The sequence below is a fragment of the Colobus angolensis genome, unplaced genomic scaffold (genome assembly GCF_000951035.1).
Source record: "Colobus angolensis palliatus isolate OR3802 unplaced genomic scaffold, Cang.pa_1.0 Scaffold294, whole genome shotgun sequence".
Taxonomy (NCBI): Eukaryota; Metazoa; Chordata; class Mammalia; order Primates; family Cercopithecidae; genus Colobus; species Colobus angolensis.
In genome coordinates this window covers 1,675,600-1,696,040 of record NW_012116199.1, presented here as the reverse complement: position 1 = coordinate 1,696,040, position 20,441 = coordinate 1,675,600, and the positions used below count along the sequence as shown (strand labels likewise).

The 20,441-nt window shown below is 44.8% G+C and overlaps 1 protein-coding gene across 1 annotated transcript in view; it reads left to right on the top strand.

The window, feature by feature from the left end:
- Nucleotides 1-20,441, top strand: part of FAM189A1 (family with sequence similarity 189, member A1) — a 251,507-nt gene that overhangs the window by 159,222 nt on the left and 71,844 nt on the right. The window contains exon 4 of the mRNA XM_011949262.1: nt 12,688-12,822. Within this exon, the coding sequence (XP_011804652.1) occupies nt 12,688-12,822 (135 nt within the window). The remainder of the gene's footprint in view (nt 1-12,687; nt 12,823-20,441) is intronic.

The following is a 20,441-nucleotide window of genomic DNA, read 5'->3' as shown; positions in this document are numbered from 1 at the left end:
CCCACCACCATGCCCGGCTAATTTTTGTATTTTTAGTAGAGACGGGGTTTCCCAGTGTTAGCCAGGCTGGTCTTGAACTGATCCACCCGCCTTGGCCTCCCAAAGTGTTGGGATAACAGGTGTGAGCCACTGCGCCTGGCACAGTATTTGTCCTTTTGTGTCTGGCATCTTTCACTTAGCATCATGTTTTCAAGTTTCTTTTTTTTTTTTTTCTCGTCAGTAAGTTTTGTCTACTTATGTTTATGAGAGATGTTTGGTCTCAGGCCTATTGACTTCTGTTATATGTGGTGTGATTAAAATTCTCATATCTTGGCTCAGAACTGCAGAAATGTGTTCTTCATTTTCTGTAACTGACTTCTACTTGTTCTACTCGGCATGTAGAAGTGAGTTACTTCTGTGGCCACTGATTTAGAAAAATTGATTTCAACTCTTCCCACTGCAGAGTGGTTCCCCGTTTACCAGTTTGAAACAGTCTCCTCAGGATTAACTTTGTCTCTTTCCAGAAGGTATTCAGCCCCTCCACTCCTCTTTTCCTTCCATCTTCTCCTTTTCTCCCTGGTGGCGGCTGGGTGTGGGGGAAGCAGGTTTAGCCTCACAGCAGTGGGAGGGGTGGGAGTCCCTGTTCTGTGCTCTGTCCTTCCAGCCCTTTCTGGCCTGCAGTGACGACCCAGCTGATGAGCCTGATGACCCTTATGGACCTTGGGTGTAGGTGTAAGGGCAACATCGCAGACCCTTGCACCCTAAATATGCCGGCTGCTCCTCCGCTTTTCCTGCCTTGCTCCCCACCTCCTGTAAACTCCAGGTGCCTTCAAGACCAGCCTGCAAACACAGGGCACAGATCCCCAGATGCTCACAAACATGTTTGAGATTTCTGGGATCCAATCACCTTTGTTTGCTATTCTCAGCCTGGTGGCAGAGCCATGAGGGTTCTGGGCGCCTGAGAAGAGCCCCTGGCTGAATTCTGTTCTAATGAACTATATTCCAGTCCTATCTCCCTCTTCCTGCCTGTTCTCTGTATTACTGTCCCTTTCGTTTTGGAAAATCTGTATCTTGGGCCACATCCCGTGTCATTCCCCCTCCAGCCAGTCCTCCAAGCCGCTGAACCCAGAGCTCTTCCTCCTCTGAGTGTCGACACCAGCATGGTGCTGTGGCAGTAACTCGGGAAACATATGCCAAAGGGTGATCTGGGCAGGATATTCACAGCAGACTCTGCTCTCCGTGTGTGACAACCTGGTTTGGTTAGCTGAGATCATCTGGTTAAGCGTTTCGTGGTGATCTGGGCAGGATATTCACAGCAGACTCTGCTCTCCGTGTGTGACAACCTAGTTTGGTTAGCTGAGATCATCTGGTTAAGCGTTTCATGATTCTGTTTGTCACTATTTTAACAAGGCACTTATTATTTGAATGAGCCAATATTGTTGCTGACTCTGTCGGGACCACAGGTTAAGACAGTGGCACATTTTGGAGGAGGACCTTAATTTTGAGACTATCTCATTTTTTCCAAAGCCTGTTTGAATTTCTTCTTGAGGGGGTGGCCACCTCTATTACCAGCACTCTGATCTCAGAATTGAAAGCCTCAGTCTCCAAGCCAACACCAATTATGTCGCCAGGGTCCTCAGAAGAGCCCCATAGTAACCAGGGCAACCCTGATTTAGCTTCCTCATCCTGAGTAATGAATTACAGGAGGACATAGCCTCAGGCTGGGGCTGCTGGACGGTCTGGCTTGAAGTCTTCATCTCTGTTCCCATCGTTGCCCAAAGGCACAGCTTTTATTGTACTAATCACAGGTCAGGGATAGCTTTGGCGTCTCTTGGCTTCATGAGAAATGTAGCATTTGACAGCTATTTGTGCATTGTCATGATGGCCCAGAATTTTTCCCTTTGTAGGAACATCATTCTGTTTTCATTCATCTTCATGAGAATTTGCTATTATTATAGATAAAGCGATTCTATGGCAAAAACCATGGAATGAAAGTTGACTCCAAACCCCCAAAGTTTCCCAGCAAAGTACACATTCCCAGCAAAATAAAACTTGGTATGTTTTAAGTAAGGGTGACAGTGGTTCCATAGAAATATGTGTCTGTCCATAGTGTACATTCACTCATTCTTTGATGCAGTGGATTAATACATTGCACAGAGGGAGCGCCCCGTGTCCAGCATGTTCTGAGTGCTGGGAACATGTCAGTGTCAAGACAAGACAAGTCCTGGAGACAAGACAAGTCCTGGCTCTGCTCCCTTCTGGTGAGCAGCTCGGGCTCCAAGGAAAGACGCGGGGAGCTGCCATGGACGTGGCCAATACCTGTCTGAGCACCTGGCCTGCAAGCCGAGGCCTAAAGGAGGCAGAGAAGTGGTTGGGGACAAGGCCCCGAGGCTAATTTCAGTTTGGAGAACAGGAAGGCGGGGGTGAGGCGCAGGGGCTGATGTGCTCAGAACTCGCAGCTTCAGCCCATGCTGTGTGTCCCCCGGTTCCATGGGCATTGTTCTCACCGCATGCTCGACCGTGATACTACTTCTCTCCACTGACTTTGCACCTCCCTGGCGGGGAAAGCGATGCGCTGGCCTCTGGTAGTTTTTTTTCTGTGATTTCATGGCCGGGGCACTTGGTGAGCCTCAGGTCTCCAGCCACCTGTTAGGGGATGCTTTTGTCATCCCTGTAGACAGGTCCTGGTAAACTGTGGGTGGAAGTGATTCACTGCCTGCTTCCCACAGTTCCTCACCAAAAGGCAACAAGATCTTGAAGGTTCATCGTCTGTCACAGCAGCCATGTGGACCCAGATGGATCACCTAGCATTCCTTGGCAGATCCCCGAAGGTCAGTGTGTATAGGTTTTATTTTCTCTTGGACTGGACTCCTGCTTCTGAGTATATGGCTGGTGCTATCTGTGTTCACAGGCGGAGCTGCGGGGGGCAAGCTTCAGACTTTACTTCATGTGCATTGAGACTTCTCAGTCCTCTGTCAGCTGAGCCCTCTCCAGAGAGTGCCTGCCTTTCTTCTGCCGGGATATCTGCAGTGTGGAAGGATGAGGACTTTCTGCTGCAGGGACTGGGGAGAGGGCTGGAGACCCAGGGGCTCCAGGACCAGCCTCTCTGGCTACCTTTCCATTCCCTCCATCCCTCCTCCCGCACCCTGGCCACGAGCGCCACTGCAGGAGGCCTACTGGACCCGCATTTGTATTTAGCAGGGCTTCAATGTCTGCAGGAGTGTGATCTGCAGTGGGAAAAAGGACCATTCAAACTGTCTCTTGGATTTCCAGCTCAGTTTTAGGGGGTATTAGTGGTTAAACGGATATCCAGTTACACTAGCTGAGCCAACCCATGCATGTGTGTGCGTCCTCTGGACTCCCCACTAGCATGTCTGCAGAGGCACAAGCTCACAGGGACAGATACGACAGCAGGAGAGGTGTCCCCACATGGAAGATGGAGAGCCAATGGAACTGGACACCTTTCTTTGCAGAGAGGAGGAAACAGAATCCCAGAGGCTGCCGGGAGCCAAGCCAGACACAGACTCACTCCAGCCCGGAACCAGGAGGACTTGTCTGGAGGGAGCAGCTGCCACCCATGGCCTAGTGAACCTGGAACTCGAAATTTTTCAAGAGAAGCTAAGAATTGCTATTTTTTTAATGTGATGTTCCCCAACTATTCCCTCAAATACTATATGATCTTGCCCAAGAATAAAAGAAAGTAAACTTTAAAAGTCACTGTCCGTTGGCCCACAGGTGACCAGTCAGCAGCAGCCCTGCCCAGCTTCTTTGTTTGATTTGTTCCTGTCATTGAAGTTGATCAACAGAGAGTAATGGGTTAAGGACTGACCAGGTGTCCAATGCTGTTTTCATGTTTGGAGTTTTGCCTAGACGCACACAACGCTGCTCTGAGCAGTTTTCTCCTGTTTGGCTCTGAAAGTTATGAGATTGTGTCACATGCTATTCTGTTGGATTAGAGACCAGACAAAAACTTAAACTCATAAAAACGTTATTCTTTATTGGTTTTTATTTATGGTATGTTCTAGGAAAGAACAAATACCAACTGGCAGGCATTTGCATCTGTAAATGGGGTAATTCCTAGTGGGGTGAGCATGAGGAAGCTGGGCCCATTCAGAAGCTGGAATGTCTGGAGAGTGAAACAGGCCCCCGAGCCTCTCCTGAATGCCTCATTCTGCACTTCCCACAGCACATTCTCCTGAGCGTGAGTGACGCGAGATGCAAATGGGTATTATTTTAAATATAAGAAGGAAGAGGAGGAGGAAGACGTGGTCCACTCCACATGCTCACCTCTCTTTTTGGAGGGTGACAGTGTTACTGAAAAGGGGTCCCGATCCAGACCCCACGAGAGGGTTCTTGGATCTCACACAAGAAGGAATTCGAGGCGAGTCCATAGACTAAAGTGAAAGTGAGTTTATTAAGAACGCAAAGGAATCAAGAATGGCTACTGGATAGGCAGAGCAACCCTGAGGGATGCTGGTTGCCCATTTTCATGTCAATTTCTTGATGATATGCTAAACAAGGGGTGGATTATTCATGCCTTTCCTTTTTAGACCATACAGGGTAACTTCCTGACGTTGCCATGGGATTTGTAAACTGTCATGGCGCTGATGGGAGTGTAGTACTGAGGATGACCAGCGGTCACTCCTGTCACCATCTTGGTTTTGGTGGGATTCAACCGGGTTCTTTACTATAACCTGTTTTATCAGCAAGGTCTTTATGACCCTTATCTTGTGCTGACCTCCTGTCTCATCCTGTGACTTAGAATGCCTTCACCATCTGGGGATGCAGCCCAGTAGGTCTCAGCCTCATTTTACCCAGCCCCTATTCAACATGGAGTTGCTGTGGTTCACACACCTCTGACGGCAGCACCCACTGAAATATTACAAGTTGAAGAAGTCATGCAGGGGAGCTCCTAATTTAATTTTTTTGAAACACTATTTTCCCAAGTTAACTTGACAACAGAACCTCATGTCGATTCTTTCCAGTTTTTTGTTATTCCAAGCACTGCTGCTGCGAACATTCTTGCTTGGGTCTCTGTGGTGGAAAATCGCACAATGTTCCTTATTTTCCTGTTACCCAGCACAATTCTCTTGAGCCGTTTCTCCCTTTCTGTCAACGAAGCGGAGCTCTACTTTGATGACCGTGCTAATTAATGAGATTTCTGAGTCGGGCTTAAAAGTGCAAGTCTACATTATTAACAGAAGAGTCTCAGAAGGAGACGAGGCAAGGCAGGGAGGAGGAACCTCTAACTTATTCCACGTCTCTCGTGTGATAAGAGCGCCTCAGGAGTGGCAGTCTTATTTTCCTGTTTAAGAGGAGGCTTGTGTGAACGTTCCTAACTCAGCAAGCTAGGCTGTCCTTGAAAGTGTCGGCTGTGGTGGCTCACGCTTGTAATCCCAGCACTTTGGGAGGCCGAAGTGGGTGGATCATGAGGTCAGGAGATTGAGACCAGCCTGGCCAACACAGTGAAACCCCGTCTCCACTAAAAATACAAAAATTAGCTGGGCGTGGTGGCAGGCGCCTGTAGTCCCAGCTACTCGGGAGGCTGAGGCAGGAGAATCACTCGAACCCGGGAGGCGGAGGTGGCAGTGAGCCAAGATTGTGCCACTGCACTCCAGCCTGGGCAACAGAGTGAGACTGTCTCAAAAAAAAAAAGAAAGAAAGAAAGAAAGTGTCATTTGCATTAAAAGGTGGTGTAAAAATTCCCAGGGCTGTAGGAATGGTTGCCATGTCCTAGGAAGACATGTCTTCAAAGAGAACTCAGGATTCTGGCTTGGTGCTCACACTAGACAGTTTCCTTCTTGGCAGGAGTTCCAACTGGCATCGCAGATTCCCACCGTCCTCAGATTTATTCTCATCCTATCTCTCCCTCATCACGATGGTACACATGAAATGAAAAATTAAAAGCCTGTGACTCAGATCTACTATTTCACAAATAATTTGGGCCTCTGTTGCACAGCAGCAGATGACTTAGCAAACGGAATATGATGAAATGAAGACCAAAACAAAGGTGAAATATCTGATGCTAGAAATGAAAAGCAGATAGTTTTTTTTTTCCCCCTAAAAGGCCAACGAATGTTATAAGACTTAATTGTATGATTTATATGATAAAAGTTCTATTTTCTGGAATTAAATAACTTTTTCCTAAGTGTTTTGTGTATACACATTCATGCACCAAACAAAACCCTAGATTCTCATCAGATTTGAGATTTTAAAGGAGTCCCAAATTCTTTTAGATATATATCTTTTGATGTAAGTTTCCCACCATTCCCATGGAGCAGATAGAAACACACTTAGCAGATAAAGCGTAATTAGATACAAAGAATACGGCAGCTCCTCTCCTTCCTCGGCCACATGAGTGCATTTCCTGTGCCACATGCCTGTGTTCTAATAGGCTTTAATTGCATGAAAAGTGAACATCAAAACACTGATCAGTCATAAAGGCCAGGCTTCTTTGCATAAAATATGATGATAAAACCAATGCACAGCCAAAAATAATGTGCATTTAAAGGTAAAAATTTAAATTCTGATAAGCTCGGACAGAATCATAACAGACCTGGTAGGAACCTTTCTGATCCTGGTTTCTCTGGATTCACATGTGCTGAATGAAAACTAGTAGGCCAGGCCTTCCGGGTGCCGAGCCTCTGAAGGTTCTAGGCTGGGCGCTGGAGCCAGCCCATGCAGACCCCTGAGCCAGCCCAGCAGGGCTCCCCAGCCCACAGCTTCAAATAAGCCCTGGAAATCAGGCAGGCGGCCAGGCCTGCTGCCATTAAGCACAGCAGCCTCTGGTCTACTGTTTCTCCTCTCTATTTAAAGCTTTAATTTCCAATTTTCTTTTTTATTTATTTTTATTTTTTATTTTTGCATAAGTTATTGGGGAACAGGTGGTATTTGGTTACATGAGTAAGATCTTCAGTGGCGATTTGTGAGATTTTGGTGCACCCATCACCAGAGCAGCGTAATTGTACCCTATTTGTAGTCCTTTATCCCTCACCCCCTTCCTACTTTTCCTCTCAAGTACCCACAGTCCATTGTATTATTATTATGCCTTTGCATCCTCGTAACTTAGCTCCCACATATCAGTGATAACATACGATGTTTGGTTTTCCATTCCTGATTTACTTCACTTAGAATAATAGTCTCCAATCTCATCCAGGTCACTGTAAATGCCATTAATTCCTTTTTATGGCTAAGTAGAATTCCATCATATATATATATATGTGTGTGTGTGTGTGTGTGTGTGTGTATATACATATATATATATATGTATATGTACACCACAGTTCCTTTATACATTCATTGACTGATGGGCATTTGGATTGCTTCCACAGTTTTGCAGTTGTGAACTGTGCTGCTATAAACATGCGTGTGCAAGTATCCTTTTCATAGTCACTTCTTTTCCTCTGCATAGATACCCAGTAGTGGGATTGCTGGGTCAAATGGTAGTTCTACTTTTACTTCTTTAAGGAATCTCCACACTGTTTTCCATAGTGGTTGTACTACTTTACATTCCCACCAGCAGTGTAGAAGTGTTCCCTGATCACGGCATCCACGGCAACATCTACTATTTTTTGATTTGATTATGGCCATTCTTGCAGGAGTAAGATGATATTGTATTATGGTTTTGATTTTCATTTTCCTGATCATTAGTGATGTTGGGCATTTTTTATGTTTGTTGGCCATTTGTATATCTTCTTTTGAGAATTGTCTATTCATGTCCTTAGCCTACTTTTTGATGGGATTTTTTTTTTTTTTCTTACTGATTTGTTTGCGTTCATTGTAGATTCTGGCAATAAGCCCTTTGTGAGATATATAGACTGTGAAGATGTTCTGCCACCCTGTGGGTTGTCTGTTTACTCTGATGACTGTTCCTTTGACCATGCAAAAGCTCTTTAGTGTAATTAAGTCCTGACTGTCTTTGTTTTTATTGCATTTATTTTTGGGTTCCTGGTCATGAATTCCTTGCCTAAGCCAACATCTAGAAGGCTTTTTCCGAAGTTATCTTCTAGAATTTTTATAGTTTCAGGTCTCAGATTTAAGTCTTTAATCCATCTTGGGTTGATTTTTGTATAAAGTGAGAGATGAGGATCCAGTTTCATTCTCCTACATGTGGCTAGCCAGTTACCCCAGCACCATTTGTTGAAAAGGGTGTCCTTTCCTCACTTTATGCTTTTGTTTGCTTTGTTGAAGATCAGTTGGCTGTAAATATTTGGGTTTATTTCTGGGTCCTCTATTCTATTCCATTGGTCTGTGTGCCTATTTTTATACCAGTACCATGCTGTTTTGGTGACTGTGCCATATAGTATAGTTGGAAATCAGGTAGTGTGATGCCTCCAGATTTGTTCTTTTTGCTTAGTCTTGCTTTGACTATGTGGGTTCTTTTTTGGTTCTGTATGAATTTTAGAATTGTTTTTTCTAATTCTATGAAGAGTGATGGTGGTATTTTGATGGGGCTTGCATTGAATTTGTAGATTGCTTTTGGCAGTATGGTCATTTTCACAATATTGATTCTACCCATCCTAATGGATATGAAGACAAAGGGCATATACTCTTGGGAGTTCTAGGGCCTTGCCCACCATGGGTTCCTCTCTAAACCACCACGGGTTCCTCTCTAAACCACCATAGCCAATGCTTTCTGGAAAGTGCTACCTCCCGGCAGGAGGCCAACCAGCACAAAAATAGAGCATTAAACCACCAAAGCTAAGAACCCTCACATAGTCAGTCCATTGCACCCTGTTGCCATCTCCACTGGAACAGGCACTGGTATCCACGCTGAGAGACCCATAGACGGTTCATATCACGGAACTCTGTGCAGACCACCCCAAGTACCAGCCTGGAGCCTGATAGAACTTGCTGGGTGGCCAGACCCAGAAGACAGACAACAATCACTGCAGTTCTGCTCATAGGAGCCACATCCATAGGCAAAGAGGGAGATTACCACACCAAGGGAACACCCCATGGGAAACAAAGAATCTGAACAACAGCCTTCAGCCCTAGACCTTCCCTGTGACAGAGCCTACCCAAATGAGAAGGAATCAGAAAACCAACCCTGGTAATATGACAAAACAGGGCTCTCTAATACCCCCAAAAAATCACAGTAGTTCACCAGCAATGGATCCAAACCAAGAAGAAATCCCTGATTAACCTGAAAAAGAATTCAGGAGATTAGTTATTAGACAAACCAGGGAGGCACCAGAGAAAGGCGAAGCCCGATGCAAGGAAATCCAAAAAACAATACAAGAAGTGAAGGGAGAAATATTCATGGAAATAGACAGCATAAGGAAAAAACAATCAAAAATTCAGGAAACAGTGGACACACTTATAGAAATGCAAAGTGTCCTGGAAAGTCTCAGGAATAGAATTCAACAAGTAAAAGAAAGAAATTCAGAGCTTGAAGACAAGGTCTTCAAATGAACCCAATCCAATAAAGACAAAGAAAAAGAAAATATGAACAAAGCCTCCAAGAAGTCTGGGACTATGTTAAATGACCAACCCTAAGAATAATCAGTGTCCCTAAGGAAGAAGCAAATTCTAAAAGCTTAGAAAATGTATTTGGGGGAATAATAGAGGAGATTTTCCCCAGCCTTGCTAGAGACCTAGATATCCAAGTACAAGAAACACACAGAACACCTGGGAAATTCATCACATAAAGATCATCACCTAGGCACATTGTCATCAGGTTATCCAAAGTTAGACAAAGGAAAGAATCTTAAGAGCTGTGACACAGAGGCACTAGGTAACCTATAACTGAAAACCTAATGGATTAACAGCAGATTTCTCAGAAGAAACCCTACAAGCTAGAAGGGATCGGGATCCTATCTTCAGCCTCCTGAAACAAAACAATTATCAGCCAAGAATTTTGTATCCAGTGAAACTAAGCATCGTATATGAAGGAAAGATACCATCTTTTTCAGACAAACAAATGCTGAGAGAATTCGCCACTACCAAGCCACCACTACAAGAACTGCTAAAAGGAGCTCTAAATCTTCAAACGAATCCTGGAAACACATCAAAACAGAACCTCTTTAAAACATAAATCACACAGGACCTATAAAGCAAAAATACAAATTAAAAAGCAAAAACAAAAAACAAAAAAACCAAAGTACATAGGCAACAAATAGCACAGTGAATGCAGTGGTACCTCACATCTCAATACTAACATTGAATGTAAACAGCCTAAATGCTCAACTTAAAAGATACAGAACCGCAGAATAGATAAGAACTCACCAACCAACTGCTGCCTTCAGGAGACTTAGAACTCAGATGCTTCAGGAGCGTCAGAACTTAACAACCATCTGCTGCCTTCAGGAGCTCACCTAACACAGAAGGACTCACATAAACTTAAAGAGGTGGAAAAAGGCATTTTACACAAATTGACACCAAAAGGGAGCAGGGGTAGCTATTCTTCTATCAGACAAAACAAACTTTAAAGCAACAACAGTTAAAAGAGACAAAGTGGGACATTTATATAATGATGTATTAGTCTCGGTTCTCTAGGAACATGGCCATGGGCCCATGGGTGCTTGGTTAATGATAAATCATTGAACTGAATCTGTTTGCTTTGTGCACTTTTTTTGTATGTGTGTTAGGTTTCACAATGTGAATGGTTAAGAAAATGAGCAAAGATGAAAACAAACCCACCCACCCCCAAATTAGATTAGCTACTGCATTATATTATTAGCTATTATATTAGCTACTATTATTATTAGCTATATTATTAGCTATTATATTAGCTACTGCATGGACAGAAATGTCTTCAGTCCAACATTAGCAAGCATTGGTGAGCATGTGGATTAGCCTGAATTCACACCCTATTGGTGGGAGTATCATTTGTTTGAGTTATTTAAGACGTGGTTTGATCTTACCTAGTAATGCTGTGTGTGGGTATACCATAGGCAGAACAGTTCTGTGGGCTTGCTCCATGGGTCTGCTCCTGGGGCTGGAGAGCTGGCAGCTCCCTGGAACCTGTTCTTTTCCTGCTGTATATTGGAAGTTCCAGGGAGAGGGTGCAGAAACACGAAGCCTGTTGAGGTCTTAAGTTCAGAACCTGCAACCTATCACTTCTACCCATATTCTACTGCTGAAAGCCAGTCACAAAGCCCACCTGACATGGGGCAGGGGGTGGCAGGGGGTGGCAGGGGCTAAGTCTTAAGCTTACCTGAGAAAGTGAAAGCTGACCTCCTCCGGTGAATATCAGCACATTTCTTGGCTCTGAGGATGCTGCATTACCCCTCCTCCAGTATTTAGGAGAGGCAGACACATTGATACCTGGAGGTTTTATAAGTATTGCCTCAGCCTCAGTAATACTTCATGCAATGAAAAATTATTTGTTACAGTTATAAATGGCCAATATTTGTCTGAAAAGTATTTGTACTTTGAGTTGGCTGCTGTAAACATATTATCTGTTGGAAAGTAGGGCACTTCTTAGTCTAAGGAAAATAACTTGTTTCATGTTCAGTGTTATTTTGAATAAAATTGCATAGATTTTACTGATTTTTTTTGTTTGAGATGTAGTCTCGCTCTGTCACCCAGGCTGGAGTGCAATGGCACGATCTCAGCTTACTGCAACCTTCACCTCCTGGGTTCAAGCAATTCTCCTGCCTCAGCCTCCTGAGTAGCTGGGATTACAGGTGCCCACCAGCATGCCTGACTAGTTTTTGTATTTTTAGTAGAGACGGGGTTTCACTGTGTTGATCAGACTGGTCTTGAACTCCTGACCTCGTGATCTGGCTGCCTCAGCCTCCCAAACTGCTGGGATTATAGGCGTGAGCCACCGCACCTGGCCTGATCTTCTTTTTTAGTAGTTTTACATCTAGGACTTTATTATTTTTTATCTATGTATTTTTGAGACAGGGTCTCAATATGTTGCCTAGCCAGGCTGGTCTCAAACTCCTGGGCTCAAGTGGTCCTGCTGCCCTGGCCTGCTGAGTTGCTGTGAATGCAGGTGGTATACCAACACACCTGGCTAGGACTTGACTTTTTTAAGCTGCTTTTCTCCTAGGCACTGGTAACTCTGTTCCCTTCCTTCTCACTGAGACTCTCATACTCTGTTTTCATCTAACACTGCTTTGTAAAATACTTGAAATGCATTGTTTTTTCTTTCCATGGTTTTCCATTTTCCAAGCCATTTTTATTCATTCAACATTTATTGAACACTTACAACTTACTGCCCTTGTCAGTACTATGGTGATAAGATGCACCTGTAGCTGGATAAAGTCAGTCTTCAGTAGCAGTGAGGCAGGAAAACCAGACACGGCCTTGAGGGTGGCACTGGAGTTGGGTCTTGATGGATGAGCAGGAGTTTGATAGGCCATGAAGTGAGGCAGGAAATTTCTGACTATGGAAGGAGAATGAGCCAAGGCACAGAGCTAGGATAACACATCTCAGTGCATACATCAGCCTGAGTGATTTTCAGTTTATTGACCTTTATCTCATTTTGCAATCCACCTGCCATTTTCTCTAATGTATAGCTTAAGTTTCTTCAAATGTACTTTCGCTTTTTTATACATAGCTTTTTTAAATAGGAATTTGAAGTCCTCCTAATGGCCTGGGTCAATAGAAATTGTTTTTGCTTTACTACTTAAATGCACCGAAACAGGCTCTTTTGAACTGAGCCATTTTCCTGTGTTCTGAATTGTGTCACTCACGCGTACCCTCAGGGGCCGAATGCCTGTTAACGGTGGGGTCTGTCTGTGTTCCTCTGTCTAGATTAAGTTTGACAGTGTGGAGGTGTGTGTCTGCTGTGAGCTGCAGCACCAGTCGTCCGGCTGCAGCAACCTCGGGGAGACGCTGAAGCTGAACCCGCTGCAGGAGAACTGCAACGCTGTGAGGCTGACCTTGAAGGTGACCCCGCTGGGCGCTGCTTGTGCATGCATTTCATCACATGCCTTACAGACAGTTTAGGAAGCCTTGTTAACATATAGATTCCTTTCAGCTCTTAACTTCCTGGGGTAGGTTCAGTGCAAGAGGGAGTATCTTTCCAGAGAACATTTGAAAGGATTACAGATTTTGATTTTGAAGGTGTTGCTTTCTGGATCTTGCTTTGCATTTTTGCCATTTCATTGTCCTACCTCTGACATCTGCAAAGTCGGATGCAAATGATTGAAAGAGGTCTTTACAAATGCTGATGGGAGGCATTCTACGGCTTTTCTGACATTTTTGGCTGTTATACCATCAGGGAACAAATAGGGATTTATTTTGCTTTTTAAAAGATTTTTGGAGGAAAAAAAAATCAGACAATCTCCCGTACAGTCTGTTCTCATGTGTAGCATCTGATCTTTTAAAAAAAAGTGATTTGGAAAAATTGTTTATATTTTAATTTTATTTTTTCTTCCAAATGTTTTATTCTGAAAAGCAAAATTGGCTACTTAAAAATACATAAGAAGAGTGAACCCAATTCGTCTGTTTCCCCTGAATAAAACTGTGCCAAAACTTTTTAAAAAGATGTGGCACAGGCCAGGTGCAGTGGCTCACGCCTGTAATCCCAGCACTTTGGGAGGCTGAGGCGGGCGGATCACTTGAGGTCAGGAGTTCGAGACCAGTCTGGCAAACATGGTGAAACCCCCTCTCTACTAAAAATACAAAAATTAGCCAGGTGTGGTGGCGGGCGCCTGCAGCCCCAGCTACTTGGGAGGCTGAGGCAGGAGAATCATTTGAACTTGGGAGGCAGAGGTTGCAGTGAGCCGAGATTGAGCCACTGCACTCCAGCCTGGTGACAGAACAAGACTTCATCTCAAAACAAAAAAAAAAAGGATAAATAAGTATAAAAATATGTGGCACAGTCCAAGGAACTCTCAGTTGGTGGTAAAATTGTGTTTGCAGTATGGAGGGGGTTCTAGCGTGTGTGTAGGGAACGCAGTATGCAGGGGATGGGAAACTGCAGAGAGCCACCTTGGATCTGGGGAGACGAGGCAAGCGTTGACCTTGAGTGCCTGTGATTAGTCCTCCATGGGTGGTCACCAGCTGGTAGACAAGCAAAGATGTACAGAGAGAGAGGATGCAGCTCCTCTCTGTGGTAGGACTGCACCTGGCTCACAGCACCTGCCATGTTTGCACGGAGGAATGGTCCAAGGTGAGTGGTCCCAGCAGCTCACCAGAGTGACAGATGCAGCGGGGTTGGAGGAAACCAGAACTGCAGCACTCCATAGCCCATCCCATCACGGGACCAGGTGTTTCATGATGCCCACATTACCTGCGCCCACATTTCTACCTCACTGCATCCTGGGGCCTGCCTGGGTCAGTGCCTGAGGTCTGCCGTGGCCTTTCACAGCCCTCCTGGGAGGGGACACGGGCAGCCATTGCTCGCTCTGCGATCTCATTCTGACAACTGCTAAGTCTCTTCTTCAACCTGGAGATATCTTGAGTATGAAGATGCATTTAGGCCTCATGTTACCTCCCGGTCCTCAGCTGGCTGGTCAGGGTGTTCAGTCTGCTCCTCTAAGGTCCTGGCATTCCCCTTGAAGGCCTTCACTCAGGGACGTAGGACCCAGTTTTCATGACTCTCCTGCCCCTGCAGTGGTGACTGCGACTTGAAAGGTAATGCTGGTAAAAAAGCAACACTGTCTCTAAGAATACAGTCTCAGGTCTAGTGGGAGCTGGTGACATTGCAGTCTCACTCTTATTCACTGTTCTGGTACATTGGTGAGAAAAGCCCTTGGTATGAGGTGGCGAAAACAGCGTGGAGTAAAGGCCACTGAAGTCAAGAAGTTCCAGGGAAGGCTGGGAGCCTAGCTGAATGTATGGCACATCCCCATGGGTATTCACATTGCCCGGGACACTGGTTACGAGTTGATAGCAAAAGAAAAACCACACCATTTTCAACTCCTTAATGAATTTGTGTACAAGGCCTACCTAGAGGTAGGAACTATCAAAACTGGTGGCAGGAGGTTCAAAGGAGGCAGGAGTTGTGATCAAGGTGCGAGGCCAACGGTCTGGAAGTGGCAGTAGTGGCTTAGGTGGTAGGTGAAGAGACAGCCTGCCCCTGTCCCCTACCTGAGGACCTGTGCAAGGAGCAATGTTCTTGGCAGGGAATGACTTTCATCTGAGATCAAGAGGACCAGGGACTATTGGAAGTGAGTATCTGTTTATTGCTGTCGTCCAACTTTGTTGCTTTTCAAAATTGTCTTGGCTATCATTTCCTTTGTAATTCCATATAAATTTTAGAATCCGCTTATTCATTTTCTACTAGAATCCTGCTGGGATTTTAATTGAGATTGCATGGAATCCACACATCACTTTGAAGAGACTGGACGTATTCATGATATAGTTCTTCATTTATTTAAGTCATACTTCATTTCTCCAGTGTATCTTTTCTTCATCAGCCTTGTGTAAATTTCAGTATATAGATCTTAACATATTTTGTAATAGTTATGCTTAAAGTACTCCACATTTATGGGTGCTATCCTAATGGTATTTTTTAATGGTCTCTTATTCACTGCTAGCATATAGAAATTTGATTTTTGTTACCAATCTTGTATCCTGTGGTCTTGCTAAACTCACTTAGTTCTGGTAGCTGTTTTGCAGATTCTTTGGATTTTCTTATGCAGACAGTCATGTGCTATGCAAAGAGAGGCAATTTTACATCTTCCATTCTCCAGACAAACAGAGCCAATAGGACAGATGTGGATAGGTGAGAGGGAATTTATTGAAAGAATTGCTCACATAACCATGGAGACTAAGAAGTCCTATGACAGCCCATCTGCAAGCTGGAGACCCTGGAAAGCTGGGGGTTTGGCTCAGTCTAAGTCCAAAGGCCTCAGAACCAGGGAAACCAATGGTGGAACTCTCAGTCCGAGGCCAAGAACCCCGGGGGGAGGGGTCGCGCCAGTGTGAGTCCCAGGGTCCAAAGGCCAGAGAGCCTGGAGTTCTGATATCCAAGGGCAGGACAGGGTGGCTCAGCTCCAGAAGAGAAAAAGAAAATAATTCGCTTTTCCTCTGCCTTTTTGTTTTATCCAGGCCCCCCGCCGATCAGATGGTGCCCCCCAGCATTGAGGGTGGGTCTTCCCCACTCAGTCCACAGACTCTCACACCAGTCTCCTCTGGACCACCCTCACAGACACACCCAGAAATAATGCTTTGCCAGTTCTCGAGTATCCTTCATCCAGTCAAGTTGACACCTAAAACAAACCAGCACACATTGCCATCCGGTGCCTCTTACTTCTTTTCCCGGGTTTATTGCACTGACTAGACTGTATTTAACCCTGTACAGTGTTGAATAGATGTGGTGAGAACAGATGTCCTTGTCTTGTTCCTGCTTTTGGGGATTAAGTATCATGTTAGCTCTAAGTTTTTCGTAGATGTTTATTATCAGGTTGTAGAAATGCCCTCCTAATCTTAGTTTGCTGTGAGTGGTTTTTTGTTTTTTTGTTTTTACCACTAATGGCCATTGAATTTTATCAGTCTTTTACCGCATCTACTTAGATGTTCCTGTACATTATCTTCGTGAGTCCACTCAAATGGTGAATAACATTGACTTTCGAGTGGTAAGTCAGCCTTGCATTCCCAAGATAAATCCCACTTGGTCATTTTTTCCTCTACTGTTTCCAGTCCACTGCTGACCCGGTCTATCAAAGGCATTCTTCATCTCTGTGTCTGTTTTTCATTCCTAGTATTTGCATTTGACTCCCCCTCATTGCTACCATCTCTCTGCTACCTTACCTCGGTGATCTTGCATCTTGCCTACCTTTTCCACTGGAGCTGGTGGTGTCTGACTGCATCCACCCTAGGTAAGTGCTCATGTCTCTCCTTGGAGACTCTGTCTTTTCCTTAGAATTTGCTGCCCTGTGACCTCAGCTGTCTGATGGGTTCAACTTAAGCTGGGAATTTGCAGAACCCAATGCCTTCTTGTTGTTGTAACAGTGGGGCAATGTTCTTTCCAGCTTTCTCTATCCTCAGCAGAATCTGGAATCATATTCTACATCATTGTTCCCCCTGGGTGCAGAATTCTTGAGGAAACTTCTTCCCGCTTAGGGGTTTATAGATGATATGTTATTCTCTTTTGCATTGAATATCTATACAGGGAAAAATCTTAAAGTCAGCCAAATGCTTTCTCTCCTTTAGGTATGTGATGGTCATTAATGCTGTTTTAAAATATGTCTAGCTCTCCAATTTCCTTTTACATGGTAGGATTGTACTTCCCTGTCCCCTCATGGTTGCTGGGGGCCATGTAAGCAAAACTTATATGTACCATTTTCAAGTCAGAGTGTTTAAATGTGGTGTGAGGTCTTCCAGAGCTCTCTTTCCCACTGGCACAGTAATTGGCAGAGTAGAGGTGGTGGCAGCGCCATCGGCCTGGATCACTACAGTGAGCAGAGCCCCCTGCGTCTTACCCACCCTGGAAATGTAGCATGAATGACTAACAAACTTTTGAGACAGGGTCTCAGTCTTTTGCCCAGGTTGAGTGCAGTGGCATAATCATGGCTCACTGCAGCCTCAACCTCCCGGACTTAAGAGATCTTCTCACCTTAGCCTCCCAAGTAGCTGGGACTGTAGGCATATGCCACCATGCCCAGCTAATTTTTTTATTGTTTGTAGAGACAGGGTCTCACTGGCCCAGGCTGGTGTTGAACTCCTGGGCTCATGTGATCCTCCTGCCTTGACCTCCCAAAGTGCTGGGATTATGGGCATGAGCCACTGCCCCTATCCCTGTTGGGTTTTTGTAAAGCTTCTCTTCCTAGCTGTTTTCTGCAGCAGGCATTACCTTTTTCCTCTGCTTGCGATGTGATCTTGAGTCTTGGCAACTCCCTCCTCAGCTCCTTCTGTCTTTATCTTTTTTTCCCATGAGCCCTTGTGTCTTTGCTTTTATCTCTGAGATTGCAGCAGCCTTCTTCTCTCCTTGGTTACAGGTTGCACCCATGGATGTCTCTAGCTAATTAATTACAGTGAATTTTTCAGTGTATTTTAGATCTTTTTCAGATCCCTTTTCTGAAGTTTATGGATACTTAAAGCACTAAGGCAGATTCCTAACCCTTAAATTCTATCTCAAGCATTATGCTCTATTTAAATAGTTAGCGTAATTAAGATTTTGTGCTTCCTTCCCATAATTATAGATACTTCTTCCTTTGAGAGTCATGTGCCACATTATCTAGTTTTCTCATAATTAGTGGTGCATTTTTAATATAATCCTTACTGTTGAAAAGTCATCCAAGCCAAGCTGTGCCTGATGACTTTCACTGCAGTGAAAGGATCTTCTGCAGGGACCCGGTGTTGCTTTATTAAAACTCTTGGGCAGCCAAACAAATCAAGGCCACTCTGGGAAGAGGCTGCTCTACTCTTTTGCACAGATGTCCGTGAGAGCCCCTTCCTATCACCTGCAAAATGTTCTCGACGCTTAGCTAAAGAAGGAGCAAAGGAGAATGTTCCTTTGATTAGTTGCCCTTTTGCTTGCTCCTTTTTGGTTGGCAATTAAAGCAGGTCCATTGATCTTTTCCATAGTCTAATTTGAGGCTCTGTGTATCTGATTAGTAACACTCTATGTCTGAATTTTCCGTATTAAATTATGGATTATCTATACTTAGTATGTAATGAACTCAATTTATGCGGGGGAAATCCTATATAATTGGCTTGGGAATCAAAGCACTTTGATTTTAGTTGTGTTTGAATTAACTGATACTGACTTAATGAGATTTATCCAACTGCTTGCTCCCTGTCAGGCCAGCCTCCCTCCTTCCTCCCCTCCCATACCTGGAAGGCTATACAGGCACAACCCATCCTCAGGGAAAAAAGCAGAAACCAACTTTCTTCATGGCCAAGGAGGAGTAAATTTGGCATCCAGAAGCGCATGCCGATGTTGCTCATCCCTAGGATTGTCTTTTGTTGGTTTTGTTGGTTTGGAGGCACCGAAACCCCTTGATCTCTGTTCTGCCCTTCCTGACTGGCCCTGCTCCTGGATTCTCTGTATTTTTGTTTGTTTTAGCGGAGCACCCCTGGGGGCCAACAAGCCTCTCTCTTGAGGATATTGATGGTTTCTTACCTCCTTCTGGGGGTGAGCGAAGGGCAGGGCAGAGGGCACACAGGGAACCTGGAACCCCACCACAGCGCACAGGAATTCACAGAACTGTAGAGTCAGAGGGAGGGTGCATCGTGGTGTCCATTCACCAGTGGTGCGGTGTGAAGGCTGCAGCCCTGAGGGAGGCAGGTGGCTCCTCATGGGTCCCTGAGCAGGTCCTGGTGGAGGGCAGGGCCCCTCCGAGGGTCTCAGCGCTCCTGGACCCATGTCCCTGCTCCCTGATGACAGGGCCTGCCTCTGGGCATCTCATTATGAATAGTCAGGAAATAGGGTCTAAAAGTTAGGATTTCAGTATCTGCTTTCTCAAAGCCTTTGACAGTGGTGGACAAGTGCTACTGAAAAAGCAAGGCTACAGACCCCCGTTCCTGCTGAAACAGTGTCTCGGCTTCTGTAACAAAGGATGACAGACTACATATGCTTAAACAATGAAAAGATGCTTAGGTAGATTGATGGCCATTTTTGCCAAGTCAAACCCAGCACAAGACTGTGACATATTTTTGGAACGGTATTCAGAGAATTATTTTAAGTCACAAAAATCAGAACTGTTAACTGGTGAAATGTGCTTCATAACATGCTGATGCTGCATCTAGCCACCTTGAATGCATTGCTATATTCAACAATGTCCTTATGGTTTTATCATAGTGACCTAATTCAAATCGGAGTTAAAGATCTTATTCTTGGCCGGGCGCGGTGGCTCAAGCCTGTAATCCCAGCACTTTGGGAGGCCAAGACGGGCGGATCACGAGGTCAGGAGATCAAGACCACCCTGGCTAGCACGGTGAAACCCTGTCTCTACTAAAAAAATACAAAAAACTAGCTGGGGGAGGTGGCGGGTGCCTGTAGTCCCAGCTAATCGGGAGGCTGAGGCAGGAGAATGGCGTAAACCTGGGAGGCGGAGCTTGCAGTGAGTTGAGATCCGGCCACTGCACTCCAGCCTGGACCACAGAGCGAGACTCCATCTCAAAAAAAAAAAAGATCTTATTCTTCTTTCATGTACCTGGTTTCATTTACTGAGCCACAATAAACCAGATTACCCAGAGAAACCTTATCAATGGACAAGGAGATAAAAGTTTCCCAAGAAATCAATCAGTTATTGAGTTTATATGCCTTCTTATCTTTGTCTCTAAGAAAGTTAAAGAAAAAAAAAAAGGCCAGACAATTTCCTAAAAAACCTAGAGACCTGAAAAATAAATTCATCCTTTAATCTTGAGTAAGTCCTACCCATGCTAAAGAAATAAAATGATTTTGAGAATAAATGAATGGTCAATATTTTGTGATGAAACTTGCAGCATTGACTGGCTTTATGAAACACCACATGCACACATACCCCACACACACTACTCATAATCCCCCCCACACCACACATATGCACACACATACCCCCCCACATACACCACACACATACCCCACACATTACATACCCCACACACACACCACACACATACACCACACACAC